This window comes from Talpa occidentalis, unplaced genomic scaffold (genome assembly GCF_014898055.3).
Source record: "Talpa occidentalis isolate TD23 unplaced genomic scaffold, MPIMG_talOcc4v2.1 talOcc4.9, whole genome shotgun sequence".
Lineage (NCBI taxonomy): Eukaryota > Metazoa > Chordata > Mammalia > Eulipotyphla > Talpidae > Talpa > Talpa occidentalis.
In genome coordinates, this window is record NW_023605305.1 from 5027180 (window position 1) to 5043938 (window position 16759).

The following is a 16759-nucleotide window of genomic DNA, read 5'->3' on the forward strand; positions in this document are numbered from 1 at the left end:
GGCAGTTTAAATATTCCTTGTAGGGGTGCGTACACGCAGGTGTGCTTCTTACACGCTTGGGCTATGCAGAAGGAACCAGCGCTAGTGGCTGGTCCCCCCAGCAACAGGGGGCTGAGTGTTGGGATGACAGAGAAGATTCCTTTTTATTTTTAATTAAATTTTTTTTTTCAAGTAGAGTACACTGATATGGCTCTAAGTTTAAAAAGGCACCACAGGGCATATGATGGAGGAGCTGTCTTTGGCACTTTTTACTGTTTAAAGTTTTCCCTCTGGCAAATATTAGCTATTCAAGAGATGAACTAATTACAAGGGGAGTTCCTTGGTGAGGATGATTCACAGTGATTAGTTGTATTTCAGAAAGCAAGTTTGGGGTTAAGTCAGGAGACTTCCTGAATGTTAGAGCTGTTTGCATTCGTTTGTTTCATCTAATAAAAACACCCCACGTTATTATTTGTGGGGTACCATTTTGGTGCTTAATGAAATGTGGTCCGGTTCAGATCCTGAGGGAGCCAGCTGCCGGTTGAGCCAACGTGGGCAAGTTTGGAGCCCCTCTTGCCTCAGTTTACTCGCAAGAGCTAAAGGACAAAATAAATGCGCTTAGTATTTACCGAAAAGAGTGAAGGGAGTCCTCAGGAGGACAGTGCACCGACAGGCCATCGGGGTGACTTAGAACCAAAGCTCCTCTCTTTGCTGCCCCTTCTTTCTTTCATTCAGCAAGTGGCTGTGGAAGGCCTGCTCTGTGTGGGCGCTGCAGCAAGCACGTATCTGCTCCTGTGGGGTTTCTAACTGGGGCTTACCTCAGGCAGATACAGCACACAAGTAAAATTGCAGTCCTGCTCAGGCTTGAAGGAGAGCGGTGCGGTGCTAGTGTCTGACGGCTGTTGTGGGTGGTGGGTGGCGGAGGGATGCTCCCCTGAGGAAGGGGCTTAGCTGAGATCTGATGGGAGCTGCACATGGAAGTGCAGAGTCCTGTTGTCAGAGGAAGCAAAGGCAAGCGTGGCAGTGGGGGAGTAGCTGGGGAATGTGGTGCCACAGAACACTGAGATGTAGTCAGAGGAGAGGCAAGGTCTTGCAGGCCACGCCTGGGGATGTTTTTCTCTTTTAGGATTCTTATTGTTGTTTTCTGGGGTGGGGTAGGTGGGGGCTGAGATGATCGGATTACCATTTTGAAATGATAGTCTGCTTGCAGTGAGGAAAAGGAACTGGAAGAGTGCCAGTGCGGATGCGGGAGTGCCAGCGTGGATGCGGGAGCACCGACTGGAAGGCTATTGCAGTGGTCCAGGCAGGAGATTGTGAACACTTGGTCTCAAGTGGTGGCAACAGAGATGGGGAGAAGTGGGCGGTGGGCTGCCGCTGTGGCTCTTCGGGAGAGGATGTTGGCAGGACTTGATAGTGAGTTAGCTCTGGCGCATGATGGAGAAGGAGCTTTGGATTCTAGTTTGCATATTTTGGTGGCAGGTTGTGCTGGCCACTCTGGCAGGAGGCCTGCACTGTGGCCGAGGGAGAGGGTTATGACTCTGCCGCGCGACTTGTTCGGTCCAGTGGAGGCAGGAGGGCTGTGGGACGTAGAACTCAGAGAGGTCTGGGCTGGAGATCTGAGCGCATGAGCTGCTTGATGCCTGGAGCTCGGGAGGACAGGTGGTGGGGGAGTGAGGGTGGGGGACCCTACGCAGATTACCCCGAGACTTTCCAGTGATTTTCATGCTGGCTGACCTTGTCCCAGTACAAGAAGAGGCTCTTGAGACGGCACCCAGAGTGACAAGGTAGAGTCCTTCTCGCAGAGTCCTTGCCACTGTGGTCTTGCCCAGTTCTGTGGTGGCCAGTGGGTGTGAGGAAGTCTTTGGGCAGCCTCAGTGGACCGGACCGGTTTCTTGGCCACCTCCGTTCTTTTTGGTCGGAGGCCGGGCACTTGCTGCCGGGACTGGCTGGAAGGAGAGTGGAGTCTGGTCCTGGATCCACAGACTAGCTGCACTTGTCTGGATATTATCTGTAGATAATTGGAAATTGACTTGAATGTCAGTGAACTGATCATAACTCTCACTCCTGGTTTCATTCTTCTGGAGATTTGTAAATTTCTTCTGAGTCTGCCTGTCTCTGTGTCTCTTCCCTTCTCCGAGTTTTGTCAGATAACCCACAGCTGAAGGCCAGTGTGAGCAGGAGGGGAGGTCGCGGTTGGGGAGCAGAGCTGGGGGTGTGGTGCCATGGGTGCCACGCTGCCTGTCGTCCTGTCACTTCCCACAGGGGCTTAAGCCTGGCTCTCTTATTGCCGGGACTGGTCGCCAAGGTGACTGGTGACAGAGGAGCCCTTCTCTTTCACCCACTTCCTGGCCCCAAATAGATGCCTGGAGAATCCCGAGTGTGGGTGCTGGGGGCCCCCTTGTGGCTGCATCTGTGTCTCCACTCTGGCTCTGCTCTCCTTGTTGGAAAGGCAGCATCTCCCCCACTTTGTCAAGCCTCTCCTCTGGACCCCGGCGCCTGTCGTGGGGGTTTTGTGATGGTCCGCAGCCCCTGCCGCTCGGCTGCGCAGGTGGGGCCTGCTCCAGCTGCCTCCTCGAGGAGTTCTGACCCGGAACCCAGAGTCTTTTCCTGGCCACTGCTGAGCTCAGCCTTCGCTGCCTCTTCCAGGTGGCCCGCATGGACCCGCCGCGCGGTGAACAGCGAGAAGCACGTGAGGGGTGTTTGGGGGTGGCGCCGAGGAGACGGCTTGGCGCCTGCTGTCCAGTGGGTGGCGCTGTGATCTTACTTTTGCTTCTGTTTCTCCTGCAGCCAAGCTCTGCTCCAGGAAGTGACAATGTGGTGCCTCGAGAGCCGCTGGTAAGTACCCAAGATCTATGGTGGCATTTTCTAGTAATCGAAATGCTCTGTGAGTGTAAGAAACCTGGTGGCCCTGTCGTTTCACGTCAGTTACGTCCCTTTAAAAGTCGGTGCTGTGCGGAGCCTGAGCTCCCCGGTGACTTCAGGCTGCTCTTCCAGCATGTGGGGGATTAGTGAGCTCTCTGCTGAGTAAAGCCTGGTCTTTTCTGGAACTGAAAGATCCACCCCATTTAGTTTGTTCTTGATTAATAGTAATTAGTCAGAGGCCTGAAGCCTTTGCAGGCTGAGCTGGAGGGAGGAGGTTGCTGGGCCTGACCAACTTGCTTGTCCGTTGTCTGCCTAGCCATCCTCTGCCCCTGGGGGAGCGCGCCTCAGGTGGCCTTTGAAGAGCAGGTGGAGGAGGGGGTTCTGTTTTCGTCAGGTCCATAAAGGAGGTTTGGCCTGTGCCACCAGTGGCGCCTACTGGTCCTGCGGTGGGGCAGAGGCCAGTGCAGGCCTGGAGGCAGTCTTCTCCACACGGGCTTCTGCTCTGAGGGCTGAGCTGGGCTCCCTGGCCTCCCGCCTCGTTTCCTCTGGGCTGCATTTCAGGGCCTGCTGTAAGGGCTGTTTGTTGGCTGGGTCGAAGGGCCTGTCTGCGTGCATCAGATACATTTTGTGGAGGGACCAGCTCTCAGCAGAACTTCCAGGCTCGTTCTTCCTTGGGGTGCCACAGCAGGCCGAGGGGTGCACTGCCGGGCTTGGGTGTCAGGGGTCCATAGTTTCACCTGTCTGCCTTCCTTTCCTCCTGGAAGTAGTGGAGGAGGTGACGTGAGAGCCTCAGCTGGTATGAGCAAGTTCAGGTTCTAGCCTTCCCAAAGCAGAGGTTTGCTGGACTTGGCTGAGCTGTAGAAAGATGGGGCGCTCCTAGCCTGGCTGGCCCGTTTCGGGGGCTGTGCTGTGCTGTTATTCACGTCCCCTGCCAGGACCACCTACTGCTCATCCCCACCACTCCCCACTGGGACTTCATTTCTCTCTCTCGGTCTTGCCTGGGCTCTTCCTTAAGCTCATAGCGGCGTGAGCACTGCAGGAGGCATCGCCTTTCCAGTCCCTTCCATGGGGAGCGCGAGTGTTTCCCGGGGAATGCCCCCACGCCCCTCAGGCTGGGGTTGGCGCTGGTTTTGGACTAAACTCCTTTATTTCCTCAGTCTCTTTTTAAATGTCGGTTTACTCATTCCGAGATTCGCTCCCAGGACTCGATCTGGTCAACTCTCAGGGGTCCCCTGAGCAGTGAGCCTGGCGGTTGCAGCCTGGCTGATTTCTGGGTGTCTGGAGCCCTGCAGACCCCTTGCTGCTGTTTCTGGACACTGCTCGTTCCCTGCTGCCCTGCGCAGCTGCTTGTTGGTGGGTTGTATTTTTATTTCTTTCTTTTCTGGGAGGCCCTGAGCAGTCTTCAAACCCTAGTAGTCCAGAGTTCAGACTCCTTCTCTCCAGGCCAACTCTACAATTACCTTATATTTAATTAATATTTTTTCCCCTCTTTACGTACTTGCTGCATAATTGCTCAGAGGAAAGAAAACACACAGCAGCAATTTATATATATATAAAAAAACAATAATTAAAAAAAACCCCGAAATAAACTCCCATCTCATTTGGGCTGATCCTGTGAGTTGGGTAATTAGGGCCCTATTAAAAGGTAGACCCTCTCTCCTTCCCTTCTTTTTTTTTTTATTAATTTTTTTATATTAAACTCCCACAGTCTCTCAGTCATGGCCTTATTGCTTTTGGCCAACTATTTGCAGCAGCCTGATTAAATGAGGCACCAGCCGAGTCCTGTGGTCTTGTGTGAGCTACTTCGGCCTTTTGGGAGCGGCGGAGGGAGGGTGCCGGACAGAGGAGCCTGCCGGGGCCAGCGAGGGCTCGTGTGGCAAGAGGAGCTGTAGTGCAGGGGCGGCAGGCTGGGTGAGAGTCACGAGGTGCTGCAGACAGGGGCTGGTCCCCCCACCCGAGGAAAGCCTCATAGTGCTTAGCCCAAGTCACCCTTCCCCCGGGGGTGGCTTCTCAGGTGGGGTGCCTAACTGCTGGGGAGGAGCAGATATTGGAAAAATAAAACTAAGACGCTTTCTCAAATAATTCTTGAGAATTAATTTTTTTCTTTTTTTTTTTAGATTTAAAAAAAATTGGGCCTCCCCGGTGGCGCAGCGGTTGAGCGCTGGGTTGCGAAGCTGCCCGCGACCTCTGCGGTGCCGGTTCGATCCCCGGCTGCTCCCCGGCCACCTGAGGAGGGTCCCACATGGCGCGCAGACCTCTCCTGCCGCCCGCTGCTCCCCTCAGCAGTGTACTTCAGTCCTTCTGCCTGCTCTGCTCCCCACTCTGGCTCTGGTGAATTCTCTCACCCTCCCGCGCTTCTGACTGTACCCCGTGCATGTATAAACAAACAAATAAATAAATAAATAAAAAAACATGCCTCTAAATAAAAAAAAAATTAAAAAAAATAGATTTAAAAAAATTTATTTATACAGGAACTGGGGTACAGGTGAGAGGCGTGGGAGAGTGAGAGTATTCGCCAGAGACAGAGCGGGGAGCAGAACAGGCAGATGGACCTAAGACACTGCTGAGGGGAGCAGCAGAGAGACAGGAGAGGTCTGCCGCGCCATGTGGGTTGCTCCCTGGCCGGCCGGGGATCGAACAGGCCGGGAATCGAACTGGCTTCACAGCGCTGCGCTCAACACGCTTTGCCACCGGGGAGGCCTGGAATTAATTCTTAATTTATATGTTTTACTTGGGGAGGAAAAGGCATTTGTACCCATGAAACACAAGGCTGTACCTACCTTTAGCAGAGAACTGAATCCCCAGGGAGCGAGTCTCTTCATTCAGAGAAGGCCAGCTGGGGGGTGAGGGGGAGGCTGGGGAGCACTTCTGGGTGGTTAGTGTGAAACTTGAAGCCAAGTCTTGGGGAGCATAGATTCCTGTGTTGGGGGAACACCCTGTCAAATTTTGGCTTTGTTTTTTAATTGAGTAGGTATTTTCCATAAAACTCCTTGGCGGAAGCCGCCTGTTTTCTCCACGGAAAGGGCTAAGCATGGCTTGCTGAAGGCAGATCTTACTGTGTCCAGACCTGGACGACCACTTTGGCGTAGTTTTTCCCCTTTATTAAAAAAATAAGTTAGGACAGAAGAGGCTCCATTGAGTCTTTAGTTTGGTGCAAATGACATCGCCAGGTGACTGGATTTGGGGTCTGCTTTATTGTCTGGCTCTGTTTGCTGGGAAGGTGGGCCCGATTTTCATTTCTGTCTTCTGTACCATTTAAAGACTGTGACTCTTGTGAGAAGTAGTGTGTGGAAATCTAAACCTCATGCTGTGTTGCGAGTCATCCTCTCCTCTCCCTCCACCCAAGCAGTGACTATGCTGCCCCTTCAACCCGCCTCCCCTCCCTACCAAAAAACCAGCCCAGCCACCCTGACGATATCAACGGGCTGGTTGCTCTGACTGTCATAACGCCCGCAGGGCTGGAGATGGTGAATAGGCCGGTCTTGGTCAATTCTGTAAACTCCCAGCGGATGTTCTGGTTGTTATTGACAAAACTCTTTGCCAGAGTGAAAAGGCTGGTCACCCCTCCTCCTTTCTACTGTCTTCGCTGAGCTTTGCCTCCTAGGACAGCCTTCCGGAGTCCTGATGGGTTCGGAACCTTCTGTAGATTTCCTGTAGACCCACGTATTCTCGGCACCTGTGTGGGTGCCCAAGGCCCTGGCTAGGTCCTGCCTAGTCTCCAGGTCTGAGAATGGGTAGACGATTGTCTTCGGGGAGTGACTTCGTTCATGTCTTGCTTGGATGCTGAAGCTGGTTCAGTAACTTTCTGAGGTTCCCTATAGTCCTGTGATCTTCGGTGATTTGAAGTAAGCCATAAGTAAGGTTTCGTTTACACACCTGCCCGCTTGTTTCAACACAGCCAGTGCCTCACCTCAGTGTTCAGCAGGACCATCGCTCGCCTACGTTAGTTATGCAGCTCCCGTGGGTTTTGGCTAAACTCGAATTTCTGCTTTGTGCTCTCGGGCTTCAAGTTCTTCCTGGCGGATGAGTCTTTGGCCACCCTCTTTTCTTCTCTGTGTGGGTAGAGGGTTTGGTTTTGTTTCCATCTTTTTCCCCTTATCCAACCACCAAAATATTTCCCAACTATAATAAATGTGTTTTTATCAATGATCATAGAAAGTCCACTTTGTGTTTCCTTGGATGAACATTATCAGGATGCCGAGTCCTTAAAGGTAGGGGGCTCTGTGCTTGTAGACCCCGGGTGTGTCTTCGGGGTATTGCCCTCCAAACACAGAGGTACAGTCTTCCCCCCACAGCCAAGTTTCACTTGCCCTGGCTTTAGTTACCTGGTCGACCGAGGTCTGGAAATACTATGTACTCTAAGATGTTTGGAAAAACGCCACCCTCGCGGAGGCCAGTTGCAGGTATTGTGACACCCGCTCCATCTTATTATTGGTTATTGCCTCCCTGGGTTATTGTCACTCTCTCATGGTGCCTAAGGGCACATCACATCATCGTAGGTCATAGTCCACCTGGGGCTTAGAATCTATTCCCTGCTGATCGGGGGCTCCTGTATCTTGGGGTTCCCCCTGCAGCCAAAATGGCACCTTGCCCAGGGGCTTCTACGTCACGTGTTTGATCTCAGTCCTTCTGGGGACCTTTTACCTAACGCTTGGGACACCTAAGATTTTCTCTCTGGTTTTTAAACCAGTTAGCCAGAGGATGGTCATCAGAAGGCCATTGACGCCCGGGTGGCTCGGGAGCTGGTCTGTGAGCCGCTGTGCTTGCTGCCTGTCTCCTGAGCCCCACTGCCTGTGCCTTGGCTCGCTGCTTCCTGCCTGTGTCCTTTGTGGCTTCAGTGCAGGGGTGCACTTGCTGGGGGTTCGCTGGGATGGGGTTCTCATGTGTTTTTGCTCAGTAGAACACTTCTGAATGGTAATATTTACAGGCTCAGCTTACTGTCTCGTACGCTCATGCACGTGTGTCTAGTCTGTGTGCTTCTGTAAGCTTGGAACACGCACCTGCCTTTAAAATTCAAAGCATTTGAGCCTCCCCAGTGGCGCAGCGTGTTGAGCGCAGTGCTCTGACGCCGGTTCGATTCCCGGCCTGTTTGATCCCCAGCCAGCCAGGTAGCAACCCACATGGTGTGGCAGACCTCTCCTGCCTTGCCCGCTGCTCCCCTCAGCAGTGTCTTAGGTCCACCTGCCTGTTCTGCTCCCCGCTCTGTCTCTGGTGAATTTTCTCACCCTCCCGTGCCTCTGACCTGTACCCCAGTTCTTGTATAAATAAATCTTTAAAAAAAAAATTCAAAGCATTTGGTGGATAAATAAAATTGCTTTTTATATCATAGTCATGAAAGTGCTTCACGAGCACATGGGTCAGGTAACCAGCCATGTAGAAATTGGGGGAAATTGTCATTTTTCTAGGAAAACTAAATAAGTACGCTTACTCTCGCTCTCAGGCACCAAGTGTTGTGATTGAACAACGCGGCGGCCACCGGTGGCTGTGGCTGTGACGGTGACGGAGGCAGCTCTGCGGGGGCTGTTGCTTCCACCCCTTTCCCGCTCAGGCACATTTGCTGGGTGCAGAAGAGCAGGAGTGACACCTAAATCTGCCGTTTATTTCTCTGTGAAAAGTGAATCATCTGCAGATTTGGCCCTTAAACTGTTTGTTACTGGCAGCGTGACTTGGGGTACCCCCCAACAATTGCTGCTGAGAAACGGGGACCGGAATCAAGTGTCAGTATTCGAGGGTGGGGTTCTGACGGTGACATTGTCATGTGACCAAAGTGGGGGCTTCCCCTCTTCCACCCCCTCTCATCAGCCGTGGGAAACCTTTGGAAAAGAACCTTTGCCCTTTTGACATGGACCATCCGTGCGGGGAAGGTGCTGCGGTCCGCCGTCTGCACCCGGGAGGGAGGCCGAGCTGGATGAGCCTGAGCAGGGCCCTTCTGTCTCTGGGTGGCTTCTCTGTAATCTCTCGGCCACTTACTGATTTTGAAATTACTGCCTCTTCCTACTCCGTCCTTCCTATTACAGACTGCAGAGGTTTATTGAATAGACGGGGCGGTGCCCTTTGAGTTCTTTCCTCTTTCAGGTAAATGAAGAGGTGGTTTTTCAGTTTTCAGGTATCCTTTTACAAATAATTATTAGATGGATCGAAACTCTGAGGAGTAATAATTAGAGAAGTGGAATTTGAAATAGTCACTCAGCTTTGTTTATGCTTTGGGCTCCTGCCTTTCAGAGCGAGCCGTCGCGCTTGTGATCAGAGGCGCTGGCGGACCCGAGCAGCCCGCGTCCTGCTTTTGCAGACGTGGGAACTGAGGACCCCAGCTCATGCACGCACGGATGGGGGTGTCAGTGGTTAATCCGGTCGCCGGCACCATCCCTTCAAGAGAAGAGGTGCTTCTGCCCCCCTGCCCGCTGGCCCCCCGCCCCGGCGTGCCAGGAGGTGCCCGCCCGACTCTGCTCGGCTCTCTCTGGGGCTGGGCCTTCGGAAAGGCTTTTCTTTGGTTCTAAATTGATCTTTATCTTATTTGAAAGAATTTGCACTTAAGAGTCTTTTAAAGGGTGACCTAAAGGAGATGAGTATTCCGTGTGACCAACTCGGGGAGTCCCCTCCAGTCCCCAGCGTGGGAACCACCCCCCGGCAGGCACGCCGGGCTTCGGACAGCGAGTGTCCTCCACGACCCCGGATCACGTCAGCTTGAAATGTTTCAGCCCGTTGTCAGGCCGGCCAATTTGAAAAATAGGATCTTGTAGCCCATCGCACTCCCGAGCTGTGAGAAGCCGCAGGAAGATAAAGTGGTGCTGGGCGGGGGGACGCCTCCGCTGCCCTTCCTCCCAGCTCCCCTTTCTTTTATGGTTTGTAGTTATAACCGAGATTTATGCCTGTTGCTCCACAAATCTTCCCTGTGCCATTCTGAGTTTGTCTGAACAGTCTAGAGATGGGGCCGACACTGAGTGATTCCTGAGGTAAATCTACCCGGGGCGCTCCCTGACTTGGCGTTGGAGGGGAGCTAACTTGCTGCCCCCGGTGGACCGGGGGCCCGATAAATCGCCCCTGTGGACGAGAAGACAGGCTGCCACCTTGCCACCTCTTGCCTTGGCCCTGGCGGCCCAGCTTGTGCTTCTTGAGCCTGCGGGGTGGTGCCCAGCAGTGTCTGCCCAGGGGCCTCCTCTCTGCGTCCCTTCGCCCTCTCCGTCAGGGCCCAGGGGTCGTCAGGGGCAGGCCTGGCGGGGCAGAGCTGCTTGCAGAGGCGGGCGCACATGCTCATTATTTGTGTCAGTGCTTTTGTTTTTCCACAGTTCACTGCAAATGGGTTTTGGTGGAGGAGGGGACAAGTGAGCGTTCACCCCACATCCCTTCCCCCTCCCCGCATTTTCCTTTCGTCCTGTGGGTACTTGGGGGAGCCCTTTCAGGTCTCTTGTGAAATGAAGCAGCGTTTTCAGTAAACACCTTTTTCTAACGTGTCCAGAGCTCGTACTGACGCTCCCCTGGGTGCCTGGGAACGTGCTTACGACGGCGGCAAGCCCGGCTGCCGGCTCCTAGGCCTGGCCAGGAGGTGGCCAGCCCATCCCAGCTGGGCAGTTGGATTTGTTATCAAATCAGATAATTTCACCCAGTGTGCTATGGACAGGCGACATTCCGCGTGAGCAGAGGGCCCCACAGCAGGGGTGTCTTGTCAGTACAACTGTGGAAAGGAAGCCCTTGGCGGCGGGAAGTGGGCGGCGACAGCGCAATGTTGGGGGACCGCGCAAGTCTGGAAATAGCTGTACCTCACTTGCTCCTTTAGTTTAAGTTCTCGCTTTGCCTTAGACATTGCGAAGGGTGTGTTATGGGTGGGGTTTCTGCGGGATGTCTGGGAACCTCAGTCTGTGGGCCCACACTCAAAGAAAGGCCTTGGCTCGACATCAAAAGATTAGCAAATGACGGTACGTTTATAGGTTTTCAGTTAATGCGAAATGTTGACGGCCCGTAGCGCAGGCCCCATCTTTCCCTTCCTTGTGTAACTGATCTTTCAATTAACTGACCGATGACTCGCTCTGCTTACGAGGGCCTTGAGGGCTTCCTGCCCTGTCGCTCTGACCTCGGTCTGGTCTGCTTTCGTGTTCTTGTTGAACCCCAAATGACTGGTGAGAGTGGCTCTGCCCTCAGTGACTCTCCTCAGTTGAGGAGGCACGATCAGGACAGTCAGCGTCCTAGGACTGGGGTGTAGACCCTCGCGTCCGGCTCCTCCCTGGTCTGGCCTGAGCAGGTGGGGGAGTAGGCAGGGCAGCGTGCTGACCCCAGGGGTGAGGGGTGGGTGGAGGTGCCGGTGACTCTGTGCTTCCTCCCTGAAACTGCTGCCTTCATGCGCCCCGCTTGGAGTCTTTTGTGCGCATCTTAGCTGTTGAAAAGGCACCTATTAACGTATCACAGGTGATGGGGGCCTCCTCGTGCTGGGAGGAGGCGTCTGCACCCATGCACCTCACTAATGACAGGTTACTGGATGAGGCGAGATAATAGGATGTTTTCATCTTCTGTCTGTAGAGCAAGGCGCTGCGTCTCCGGCAGCTTCTAGGGGGCAGCAGCGGCCCGTTGTTCCGCGGGCGGAGGGAAGGCGCCACAATTGAGCAATTTGCTTTGACGCTCGCTCCTAAAGTGGTGCAGGTCTTCCGGGAGTCACCTGAATCCACACAAGAAATTACAGTATCCAGCGCTTCCATCTCTGCTTTCTCTGCCCCTCAGGTAAATCTTTTATCCGCGTCCTCATCAGTAGCCACAAAGCCCTCACTGTCAGGGAAGGCAACAGAGTTCGCTGGCTTTGAAGATAACAGGAGAGATAGGTGTCTTTGAGAGCAAAATCTTTTTGTCAGATCTGACTTGTCGCCATCGAGAGCCCACTCTGCTAATGTTTAGGTGCTTTGAAACCTTCCCCATGGGCACCTGTCTTTATCCCGCTGGGAACGCACCCTCCTCCCCGTCACCTGTTCTTCCTGCCAGCACTTCCTCCACCGCCCCCTCCCCCAGCCAACTTTCAGAGTTTTCTTCAATCCTGAATGACTCATGGGCACAGGGAGGGGAGCCTTTGGATTTGCCCAGGTTTTTGGACTTTGGGGCCCAAGACCGACGCCTGGCCAGCCTGTGTCTCGCTGCCGGCAGTAACGCGCTCTCACCCTCCCTGAGGCACCCACTGCGCCGGGGCCAGGGCTCCGGTCTCCTCCAGATGTGTGGCCAAGGCGGATGACCCGAGAAGGCCTGGAGGCGGGGGGGAACCGGCTGGTCGCAGGCCCAGTGGCCTTTGCGGTGTGTTTGGGAGTAGCTGGAAGTGCTGGGCACTGATCCATGTGGAGGGACTGGGCACCGATGGCCCCTCCTCATTCCCTGTAGGCTTTCGTCTGTGCCCAGCACCAGGAGGGCAGGTGTCTCCATTCGGCTCTGAGTGGCTTTCCTCAAAGACAGAGGCCCCCCTCTTTACCGCACCTCTCTAGCTCTGTCTCTCTGAAAAATGGCAGTTAATAGAACCTGCTAATGAACAGAAGAAATAACTAGAAACAGTGGCAAATCATTTGACAGTGAAGTAGTTTATAAGTTCTCTTTATCAAATGATTATCATTATCATTATTGTTATTTCTATTGGATTTTTGAAGAATTCAGCCTGATCTCCCATTTATAAGACATTTTATTTCTTCTCTTGTAAATGTATAGAAATGACTTTATTCCACTGAGATCCTGATCTGTACCTCCCTCCCCCACTTTGCTCCCCTCTTCCTGCTTCTCTTCCATTACCTTGGCGGGCTCCATCAGGTGGGGTATCCCCTCCTGACCAGCCTGGCAGAGCTAATACTGGCTGAGGGACGCTGCGGTGTTTGTTTTTGCAGTTCCTGGATTTGGTTTAATGTACAATTGATTTTTTTAATGTATTTAATCATTTTTTTCTTACCTCATAAGGATTAACCTGCACAAACCTCATTTTATCCTAAGTGTGGCTTTGGGAGGAAGGGAGAAGAAAATTGAGTTTCTCTAGCTTATTTTATTCTTTCACTTTTTATTTTCCGAATGGCTTTTCCTGCCGAAGCAGCTCAGTAAAATACAATGTATTTTAGTGGCCATTACTTACTCATTACTAACTGGTCTCTCCTGCTTCCCTTTGTCTGTGAACTAAGTACAGGGGCCTGAAGGTAATTGGTGGCTCTATCACAGACTCGCCAATTATAGATCAACAGGGGAGGCAGCCCGTGATGGTTTGTGGTTGCGCTGGCTGCCCACCTAGCAAATGCAGGGTACCCTCCTGGAGCTGCCTCCGGAGCTGGGCCAGATGGGGCCTTTCTGATTTCTGAATCTTGGCATCATCTCCCTCAAAAAACCTCCTTTTCCCTCCCTGTGTGGCCTGGCGACCACGTTGTCATGTCTTAGTTCGTACTCTCTGTCGCGTATGTAGAGCGTGGATGTGAAGTGGCAATGTCGAGAGGGTTTGTTTCTGTTTTGCTCTGCGGTTTGCTGGTGCCTAGAATGGGTAGGTGGCGGGTGGCAGATAAAAGATTCTCTTGAAACTAGTGGTTTTTCTGTACAGTTTTGTCTGCTTTAGCCCAAGTAGAGGTTAGTCTTTGTGGGTGCCCACTTTGGCTCCCCAGCGGAGTGTCTGTCTGATTGGCGCCCCAGCTTACCTACTGTGCTGTGACACAGCAGGGGAAGCCACCCCTCGCCGGCAGGCCCCAGGCTCTTGGGAGAGGGCCATGAGGTGCCGGCAGGAGCAGCCCGGCCTTGCGTGGCTGTGTTTTGCCGTGCATTTTTGCCTGCATGTGTTCTGGGTGTTCGGCACCTGTGTGCCCTGCTAAACCCCCTGTGGGATTCTTTGTAGTGCGTATGCGAGCATGTCCGTACACACACGTGTGTGCACTCATGTATGTGGATGGTGGTGGTGAGCCCTGGGGCCAAGAGCCTGGCTCCCTGCCGGGACTTAGGGTCCAGCCTTCCCACGGTGCACGCGTATGCCACTGTTCAGGGTGTCGTGGCCACGTAGGCAACATAAAGTGGGCATTTTATGACAGGCAACACCAGAGGAAACATTATAGCTGAGACCTTTATAGCCTCTCCATTATTATGGTTTAAATCTTGACAGTCTTTATTTGCAGTGACACTGGGACCAGCGCAGCCAACCCCGCTCCCACCTCCCCATTCTTGTGCCACGTCCTGCCCCTTCGTGATAGGCATTATGAAGTATGCAGGCAGCAGAGCTGCTTCGCCGTTTGTCTAGAAACAACCCCTTTGACTCAGAAGTTGGAAACCAGATGACTCACCGCTCTATTTGTTTTATTGCAACTGTCATTTCATAATGCCCTGAAAGTTTTACACTGTAAATGCCAAAGTGAGGTTTTCGTCTGTTTTAGTTTGTTACCTCTTCTGGTATCTCTCATCTTTTCTTTTTTTTTTTTTTTTATGAATTTTTTTTAATATATTGCTTCTTTTATTTATTTATTTTTTTATAGAGGCATGTTTTTATTTATTTGTTTGTTTTGTTTATACAAGCACTGGGTACAGTCAGAAGTGCAGGAGGGTGAGAGAATTCACCAGAGCCAGAGCGGGGAGCAGAGCAGGCAGAAGGACCAGAGTACACTGCTGAGGGGAGCAGTGGGCGGCAGGAGAGGTCTGCGCGCCATGTGGGACCCTCCTCTGGTGGTCGGGGAGCAGCTGGGGATCGAACCGGCGCCGCAGAGGCCGCGGGCAGCTTCGCAACCCAGCGCTCAACCGCTGCGCCACCGGGAGGCCCTCTCTCATCTTTTCTTTCACGTCTTTTCTCCTTCCCTCTCAGTGAGCTTCTCTGTCATTACCCTCTCTGCTGTGTCTTGCCCTCTCTTCCTGCGCTCCGCCTGCGCTCTGTCGACCCTCACAGCCTCTGTAGCTGCAGTGCCTTTGCTCATGCGGCTCCTTTGCTGCCGCTCAGTGCCGCGTGATTGGGGAGTGCGTGCCCTCCGGTCTCTGTCCACGCATGTCACAGTTCCTGAAGTGCCACCTGGCTTCAGCTCAGAAGCTGTCACGTCAGAGGGTAACTGTAACCCACTTTCAGTGGCACTACATTTTGCAAAATAGTGGGTGCATCGCGTGTCTCCCACGCGTATCGGTGGGTGCATCGCGTGTCTCCCACGCGTATCGTCTTCTGTGAATGGTCTCCCCGACCACAGCAGGACCGAGAGCACCAAGATCTCTAGGAGAGCCCTCTGCCGACTGTAGGAGCGATGCGTGCTGGGCTCCCTCCTCAGCGTGCTCATTGCCACGAAGGGCCCTTGATCACATGAGCCCTTTTCACTCCTACGTGTGCTCTATGTGCAGTTCCTGGAGCAGAGGACACCTGCGCAGTTTCTGGCTTAGGTGGGAGGTCAGGATCTAAATTTTTAAAGACATGAGCTCTCACACCAGGCCTGGCAGGGTCTTTTTCCCTGTAGTTTCTGACATGGTGGCACTTGACTGAGTCACCTGATTGATGCCTTGAGCATCACTGGGTGTTAAACACCTGGCCAGGGAAACAGGGATCCTCTGCGGATTAACTCAGAGGCTGGCAGACAGATTGTGGAATTTTAATGAAGGTGGGGTGGGTCCCCGATGTTCGTCTGCTTTGGAGCATAACAGAGTCCCAGCATCGACTTCAGGGGAGTTGCGTGGAGTCACGCTGGTGTCAGTGGTTTTAGTCCACATTTGTCAAATCCATAAATCCAGCTGAACTAATTTTAGAAGGAGCTAATTATAATGAACAAGAACAATAACTCCAAATGCACAGAACCTCCCTTCCTCAATGGCTCCGTGTTGTTTTTCTTCTTTTTCAAAGGCCCGTTGGGCTGTTTCATCCCGCAGAGTGAGCTGTCCTCGGAATACTGTCCCAGTAAAACTTTGCTATGTGTCTCCAGGGAAGGGGAGTGCATTGCCCCCTTGCCAGAGGGGGAAATATGGCCGTGTTGTGGTAGCTAATAGATTGATGACGGTGAGCTTTAAGCGTGCATTCTGTGGATCTGCTGTGCGGTGCCTGACCCAGAAGGCTGCACTTCTCACCCCGGTGGCTAGATGTCTGAGGTGGCCAACCCCTGTCCCTGCTGCTGGAGAACAGGAGGCTGTCAACCCCACCCCTGTTGACCGCAGGCTGTCAACCCCACCCCTCTCCCTGCTGGGGCGGGGGCAGGAGCAGGGTGGGGGCCTTGAATCCATACTCTCACCCCCCGCCCCCGAGATGGATGCTCGCCTGTGCCAGCTGACAGTCTGCACAGCATGCTGGAGTTTCTGACCGTTTTACTTAAACTTCAGCAAGGGCGGGGGGTGGGGTGGCCTGCGTGTGACCTGGGCATTTACTTCCTGCCAAGTGTCCCTCGCAGGTTCCCGCTGGATTCTCCACCATGGATGGCTGCTTCCTGCCTGGGCGGGGCCTGTTTGGGGACCAGAAGGATCATTCCGTGTTCATGGCCCGTTCATTCCTTGGCTCCTCTGCCGAGCTATCCAGCAGGGGTGCCAATTCTTCCATTTAGCTGACTATTATATAGCCCTTAAAAGGGAAGGGTTTATTTTAGCTGGCTGCTATATTGATTGCTATAGGGACGTTTCTATTTTCACTGGCTGCTATATTGACTGGGAAAGGGGAAGGGGCCGTATTGCCGGGAGCTGTCATGTTGACTGTTACAGAAAATATCTGTATTTAAGCAGTGCCAGTGCACTGGGTCTCCCAGGCAGGATATTAATGCTAATTCATCCGCTCACCCCCTGCTGCGAGTGTTATTTGTTTAAATCTGTAGATTCCCACAGCGCGTTTATATCCTCACTAGAGTGAGCTCCGCTCCCTGTAATTATTTAACATTATATGCTGATATAAATTGTAACAGTTAAAGAATGGTAATGAGTAGCCAGAAAAGAGAAGAAAAAGAAAAAAAGAAAAGAAGGAATGGGGGGGAGGAAAAGGAAAATATATATTAAAAAC

General features: G+C 52.9%; 1 protein-coding gene across 1 annotated transcript in view; it reads left to right on the forward strand.

The window, feature by feature from the left end:
- The window catches only part of PEX14 (peroxisomal biogenesis factor 14), a 111624-nt gene that overhangs the window by 12096 nt on the left and 82769 nt on the right, over positions 1-16759 (forward strand). Inside the window, exon 2 of the mRNA XM_037501102.2 lies at positions 2767-2814. Coding sequence (XP_037356999.1) covers positions 2767-2814 — 48 coding nt within the window. The remainder of the gene's footprint in view (positions 1-2766; positions 2815-16759) is intronic.